The sequence below is a fragment of the Piliocolobus tephrosceles genome, unplaced genomic scaffold, assembly GCF_002776525.5.
Source record: "Piliocolobus tephrosceles isolate RC106 unplaced genomic scaffold, ASM277652v3 unscaffolded_36574, whole genome shotgun sequence".
NCBI classification, from domain to species: Eukaryota; Metazoa; Chordata; class Mammalia; order Primates; family Cercopithecidae; genus Piliocolobus; species Piliocolobus tephrosceles.
In genome coordinates this window covers 1-7,929 of record NW_022320503.1, presented here as the reverse complement: position 1 = coordinate 7,929, position 7,929 = coordinate 1, and the positions used below count along the sequence as shown (strand labels likewise).

The window sequence follows — 7,929 nt, the reverse complement described above, 5'->3', positions numbered from 1 at the left end:
ATAAATGAATCCATGAGACAGTGTCTCCTAATTCATCTCTATTTTCTCTAACCTGCTTGATTTTCTACAATTGAAGAAAGTAATTCTGGTATACTAAAACCAAAGCCCAGGTTTCTCAACATCTTCAGTTAAATGACCTTTAATTCCCCAATCAAGGTATAACACACAAATGTTATCTGCGCTTTACAGCACAGAACTCTGAGCGGCTGGTGTCTTTTGGCTAGTGTAACCATTACACAGCAGTATGTGCTTGTCACCCCGGTCTTCTTTAGCCTCAAAAAATATTCAGAATTTGTTATGCACATGGGAGATTTCTTACAGCAGCACACTCACTTACAAAAAGACCAAAAAAATTTTATTGCTTTACAACAAGCCAGCAACAAACACAACTGAGTAAGTATAAACATGACACTTCTAAATCCTCAAATGGAATTCCAAGACCAGTGTGCTTCTCCACTTAAACTGCATTTGTTAGAACTGGAATCCACAACTTCTGGCAAGTACTTCAATATTCTCAAGCAGAATCAATACTTAAAGAGGTTAAAAAAAAAAACCCTATTATCAAACTTACTGCCTTATGTGTGATGATCTAATTTAAAAGTCTTTCATGCTTGATCCTGGCAGTGCTACTAATGCACATTTTAAGTGACCATCATGGGCACTTTTAAGAACCTAACTTCACAAAAGAGCTGTCAAGAAAATTGTTCTAAAATCCCAGTGCACAGTAACTCATGCCTCATTTCAACTGCTTTCCTCGTGATGAAAAAATGTAGTCAGCCTTTAACTTGGCCTGATAAAAGCTGTGAAGAGTATGCCAAATAGCCCCTCATACAAACAGGAAGCCCAAATTGTTGATCAGATTGATCAGGCAAGAAAAGGTGACACTTTTAGATACTTTGTATTATTCTGGAAAGCACTTTCCTTTCAGTGAGTGCAAAGTAACTATGGATTAAGTCACCATTTTAATCATCTCAATTCGATAGCAAGAGTTTCCTGGCACACACTCTTAGTACTACCTGAAAATTGAAGACCACCAACAGTATTTACATGACTTGCCCCAAACTGTACATTTAAAACCTGACAGTCACTAACAACCTGAAATTTCTTACTCTAAAACATATTACCAAATCCCACTGATCTATTTTGTGTGTGCTTTCGTGTTTTTTGTTTTTATATAGAGATGGAGTCTCACTTCGTTGCCCAGGCTGGTCTCGAACTCCTGAGCTCAAGCAATCCCCCCGCCTCAGCCTTCCAGTGTGCTGGGATTACAGGTGTGAGCCACCACGCCCGGCCTGATTTATTTATAATTCATTATTTCATCTTTCTTCCAGACAAAGCAAAGCATTTTTCTCTAACAACATAATAGTCAGGATTTTGCTTATTAACTTATGTGGGTGGTTTTATACTCCCAGATCAAATCATCTAGCTGACTACCAGAAAAAAGGTTTCATAGTTTAGGAATATATCATATCACGTGTTAGTTCCAAATGTACGTGAAGACAATTTTTAATTGCCGCAATAGTAGAATATTAAGGCAACATGAGAAAGCAGAGGTGTTTTAAAACACTAAGCCCTCTACTCCCTGCATGGTGGAGAACAAAATGATGTTACTAAATCCCTTAATACAAAAACTTTCCAAAATAATCTGTTGAGCTTGACTTTGCAGTTTAATCTTGTATATTTTGATGGTAGTGAGAGAGAACCTGGAGCTATAATTCCCTTGGCAAAAGAATTCAACATCTGATTTACTCACAATGCTTAAAATAAGGAAGGGAAATATAAAATAAGTTTTCCTTGCTTGGCAACCATCTTTTTAATTATCTGTTTTAATACTGTATCCAGGCTATGCCTGGGTGTGGATGGCTAACTCGCATATAGAAAGTATCAAGCATCACGTCTGGAAGAATCACAAAGGAGACAATGAACTTCTCAATCAGCACATCAACAGTCAAGGTAAGCAAGAAAAGGACTTTACCAAGAAACTAACATTTACACTTTTTGACGGAACTCAAATACACTGAATTACAGAGCAAATTCACTGAAACAACAAAGAAAATTCTGTCCATGTAAAGGCTATTATTTTTTTACCCCCAAAAAAGTGTTTCAATTCTGATACTCACACCACAACTGGTTAAGAAAATAAAGCGCAGTGTTTAGCAACTGGGCATCCTAACTACCGTAAGAGGCACTCTGTGCTCACCCCTTCCTGGCAACCACTGAGGTCAGCAAGGCCAGGAGCAAGGAGAGCCTCCTATTTTTCAACACAAGCTGCTGCCGTCTCCTTATTGAAGCCCCGGATGGAGAGATCATAGACCACCTCCTCTACTTTCTTCACGTCATATTTCAATCCGTCGTAGCGCTTCCTCAGGGAGTCATTTTTCAGGTTGAGAAGGCGGAAACCGGAATCCAGCTCATTGATGAAGGTGGAGATGTGGAGGGGTCGGGAGTAGTCTCCAGCAGTCACGCTGTTGACAGACAGCCTTGACTGTACCAGGAAAGAGAAATCAGGGGCTTGTTACAACATGCTCCTCCTCAGCGCCATCTTCCTCTGAATCACAGCCACAAGAACCGCAGGTCTAGACAGCTACGTTCACGTTCTATCTCAGGGCACATGCAAGTACAGACAAGACAGGAGCTTCTCCGAAAAGAATCCCACTGAAAATGAGACCATTTCTGCCAAGTAAAATTTAATATTACTAACATCTAAAATTTCTCTAATTTCTTAAACTGGCTATTGCATAATAAAGTGTTACATTACATACACAAGCATCTTTACAGCTCATCTGCTATCATAACGAAGAAATAAACCACAAAGTAATCACAGCAGCTCCACTATCTCTTCCAACCTTGGCCAAATGATCACATTTCTAGAGCCCACCTACTAAGCTGCAACTCTAATCACCTAGAATCAAGCAAGGCAGACTTGGGATAAGAATCTAAAATTACGTCAGTGTAACCCTGTCTTGAAGGAGAACTAAGATTGATTTCAAGACTCAAGACTCCCCTTCTCAGTGTCAGTATACAACCACCCACTGCTCCATTTGACTGGCTTTTAAAACTATATTCACATAATAAAAAAGATTCCCCTTTCTGTAAAATCCTCTCCACTTTCCCAGGTTTACGACCCCACCCCTTTAGTGCATTCCCAACATATGGGTTCTTTTTGTCTCACATAAAGGTTTTGCTGTTGCTGCTGTTGTTGTTGTTTTTAATATAAATCAAGAAGGGGTCTTGTTTTGTTGCTTAGGCTGGTGTGGAACTCCTGACCTCAAAGTGATCCTCCCACCTGGGCCTCCAAAACTGCCAGGATTACAAGTGTAAGCCACTGCACCTGGCCCCAACATGTATGGTCCTAAAGACACCTTCCACTTAACAACTAATACTAACAAGATGCTTCATGTTTACTGGTCAAGTGTCTCGAAAAAGCCAGACACGTGGTACAGCCTGCAAGTGGACCCCATTATCCATTCTCACCATCTCCCTCAGGTTTTCAGTGCACACATACCCACTCCAATAGACTCCATTTCTGCCTCCCCTGCAGGCAAGGCACCAGAATGGTAACAGAATTTGTGTGTACAACTTGAAAGAAATGTCCTCAAAGTGAGAGGGCATATCCTTTTTCCTATTTCCTCCTACTGCTGGCTAGAGTGAAGATGTGACTAGAGCAACAGTTCTGGAATATAAGAAAGAAGCTGAAGCTAGAAGAACCTAGGGCCAAAGATCAAGGAATCATCAGACCAGCCCCGGACTGCTTTCCTCTGGAACAAGGACAAGCAAACTTTTTCTTAACGAGCCAGATAGTAAATATTTTCACCTCTGCAGACTGGCACAGTCTCTATCACAACTACTCAATTTTGCTACTGACAGTTTTTTTTCTCTTTAGACTTTTACAAGGCAATTTCCCTAGATAGTGATTAAAGGAATAAAGAATAAGAATAACTTATATGGTTATATAGACAAATGAGTCTCCAAAACAATTACATGAATTAATAGTCACCAGGAATAGATGCTTACTACCCTAAAACGAAGAGGTCTTATCATCTGTTAAAAATTCTTAACTCAGTAAGTATGCACTCATCATTTGATCTGGCTTTTCCCTGATGCCTAGGAAACTGTAACACATACAGTGCCAGTCAGTGACTACCCGGTGACTGAGAGATGGCTTAGAAAAGAATTAAGACGTTCTGAATTTTGGTACCCATTTTAAAAACTGACAGTGAAGCAGAAAGATCAAAAAAGCAACCAGCAAGTTACTGAGCTTACCAGTTCACTGGCAAGAATTAGAACTCCTGAGAGATAATCTTCTACATCCAGATGAAAACCTTTCTCCCGATCTGGCTCAACTAAAAAACACATGAAAATAAAGTCATGCTGTGAATCCAAGTCAAGCCTCAGAATATAAAAATATACACATAATTTCTCCCAAAGTAAGTGAAGAAAGGATGAATCTTTTAAAAACTGGCTTTTTAATATATTCACACCCTTGGCAACTAGACCTCACTGTGGATTTTTTGAGTTCTTAAGCAAAATTCAATTCAGTCTTCCCTCAAAAAGTAATACTATCAAAAATGGTATCGAGTTGTGGCAGAGAATATACTTCTTGTTAGAAAGTGCATGATAAAGCATTTAAGAAAGGAGTTACGATATTTGCAACTATCAAATGGCTGACAAACACACACACAAAATGAGACTAAGCAGATGTAGCAAAATGTTAACAAGTGGTAAATCTAAGTGGCGCATAAACAGGTATTCATTTTACTACTCTTTCCATTTTTCCTGTAGGCTTGAAAGTTTTAAAAATTCAATTTTAAAAACTAAAGCAAGTACAAATAAGTTTGTCATTGTTATTTTTAGCTTTTGTTTTTCCAAATATAGTCAGCCTTCTGCACTAACTGTGGATCGAAAACATTTGGGAAAAGGCCAGGTGCGGTGGCTCACGCCTGTAATCCCAATACTTTGGGAGGCCAAGGCAGGCGAATCACGAGGTCAGGAGTTCAAGACCAGCCTGGCCAACGTGGTGAAACTGCATCTCTACTAAAAAAACACAAAAAATGGGCCGGGCGTGGTGGCTCACACCTGTAATCCCAGCACTTTGGGAGGCTGAGGCGGGTGGATCACCTGAGGTCAGGAGTTCAAGACCAGCCTGACCAACATGGACAAACTCCGTCTCTACTAAAAATACAAAATTACCCAAGTGTGGTGGTACATGCCTGTAATTCCAGCTACTCAGGAGGCTAAGGTAGGAGAATTGCTTGAACCCAGGAGGTGGAGGTTGTGGTGAGCCGACATTGTGCCATTGCACTACAGCTGGGCAACAAACACAAAACTTCATTTTGAGGGGGAAAAAAAAAATTAGCTGGGCGTAGTGGCAGGCACCTGTAATCCCAGGTACTCAGGAGGCTGAGGCAGGATTGCTTGAACTTGGGAGGTGGAGGCTGCAGTGAGCTGAGATTATGCCACTGCACTCCAGCCTTGGCGACAGTGAGATTCTATCTCAAAAAATATATATATATATATTTACATAGCACTTACACTGTATTAGATATGTTAAGAAATCTAGAGACAATTTAAAGTATGTGGGAGGATGTGTATAGGTTATATGCAAATACTACACCAGCTATATAGGGACTTGAAGATCCTCAGATTTGGGTATTGGGAGAGCTCTGGAACCACTCATCCTCAGATACCAAGCTACAACCACAAGTGGTTTCTAGCTAATTCTTATTTGTTTTAAGAAACTGGCCGGGCGCGGTGGCTCAAGCCTGTAATCCCAGCACTTTGGGAGGCCGAGACGGGCGGATCACAAGGTCAGGAGATAGAGACCATCCTGGCTAACATGGTGAAACCCCGTCTCTACTAAAAAAATACAAAAAACTAGCCGGACGAGGTGGCGGGCGCCTGTAGTCCCAGCTACTCGGGAGGCTGAGACAGGAGAATGGCATGAACCCGGGAGGTGGAGCTTGCAGTGAGCTGAGATCCGGCCACTGCACTCTAGCCTGGGCAATAGAGCGAGATTCCGTCTCGGAAAAAAAAAAAAAAAAAAAAAGAAACAAAGTACAACCACCCTTTCCACCAAAAACTAAGCAACCATGCCTGATTCTGCAGATCCCACTAATTAAGACACTTACTGCCAAGAATTTCTGTAACTGCTTCTCGAGTCACTAGTGTTTCTGTTTCCAAATACACAACAAATGCTGCCAAGAAGACCAAGCGCTGCAACACAAACCTCCAGTGCTCATGAAATCTGCATGAAAATAAGCAAATTTAGCCTCCAAGGTTAGGGACCTTCAGAAAGATGGGTTTAATACAGTCATGTTCAAACGGTTTAGAAATGGGATCATTTTTCAAATAAAATCTTATGCAAACCCCCAACATGTAAAGAGAAATATGACATTTAGCATAAATTTCACAAGTTGAAATTTATAACAATTATTTAAGTTTAATCAGTGAGAAATATGGTCTAATTCTGATGAGTATGAAAATTTACACACAGTGCGATGGCTCACACCTGTAATCCCAGCACTTTGAGAAGCAGAGGCAGGTCGATCACCTGAAGTCAGGAGTTCAAGACCAGCCTGGCCAACATGGCAAAACCCCGTCTCTACTAAAAATACAAAAATTAGCCGTGCGTGGTGGCGTGTGCTCATAGTCCCAGCTACTCGGGAGGCTGAGGCAGGAGAATCGCTTGAACCTGGGAGGCAGAGTTTGCAGTGAGCAAGATCACACCACTGCACTCCAACCTAAGCGACAGAGACTCCATCTCAAAAAAAAAAGAAAGAAAGAAAAAAAGAAAACTGAAGGTTACAGATGACAAGACCAATTGTGCTTTCTAAATTTCATCAGTAAGAACAATGATACTGCTCTGAAAAAAATAAAACTTTGCAACTGATGACTGAAGACAACTGCAGTTATATATCATCCTCAACGTATTCCTACATTTTGATTTGAGTGCAGGATAGCAAGAAAATTCTGATTCACAAAATTACCATTTGCAATCACTAAACAAATGGACTTACAACAGAATACTGAGCTAGAAGCCTGAAAAAAGAAAAGGAAATTTTACAACCTGTGGATATTTACGCAATGCCTCCTGATTTTCAAATGTGGCAATACATTCAAAAAAGGGTCTCGACACAATGCAGGTCACACAAACCCTTCTGAAGACCAAATCCAGCCAGAGGACAGCCTGCGTGTGACCTCCAGAGAAAACGGTCTCTAAATACCCCACCTGTTCTACTGTCCTACCTCTCTCTGTGCTTCAGCTATGACAACAGCGGTCCCTGACCTTTTCAGCACCAGGGACCAGTTTCGTGTAAGACAATTTTTCCACAGAAGCGGGGCAGATGGTTTCAGGATGAAACTGTTCCACTTCAGATCATCAGGCATTAGATTCTCATAAGGAGCACGCAACCTAGATCTCTTGCATGCACAGTCCACAATAGGGTTCGCACTACTATGAGAATCGAATGCTGCCACCGGTCTGACAGGAGGTGGAGCTCAGGTAGTATTGCAAGTGATGTGGAGCAGCCTGTAAACACAGATGAAGCTTCACTCGCTCACCCACCGCTCACCTCCTTCTGTGCATTCCGGTTCCTAACAGGCCACAGACCAGTACCAGTCCGCGGCCTGGGGGTTGGGAACCCCTGCCTTATAGCAAGGATCAGCAGATTTTTTCTGTAAAGGGCCAAGTAGTAAATATTTTAGGCTTTGTGGGCCACTTTCACTGTTATGTATTCTTATCTGGGCGTTTTCCTTTTTTTAAACAACTCTTGAAAAAACAAAAGCAGTTCTTAGCTCCCAGAGGCAACAGCCACTAGTGGTTTATCAACCTCCGCCTTAAAAGAATATTCTCATGAGGTTATACTATCCACCCCTGAAAATATTCATCCTATTTACTGTTGATATATATGCCTTACAAGAACATCTTTT

The 7,929-nt window shown here is 41.1% G+C and overlaps 1 protein-coding gene across 1 annotated transcript; it reads right to left on the bottom strand.

Moving 5' to 3' along the window:
• Nucleotides 1-333: 333 nt before the first annotated feature.
• Nucleotides 334-6,255, bottom strand: LOC113222941 (translin; the record flags this gene model as incomplete). Its single annotated transcript, XM_026452511.1, has 3 exons — nt 334-2,485; nt 4,264-4,343; nt 6,129-6,255. Coding segments are annotated over 3 exons (441 nt in total), but the record flags the coding sequence as incomplete, so codon positions are not given.
• Nucleotides 6,256-7,929: the final 1,674 nt, after the last annotated feature.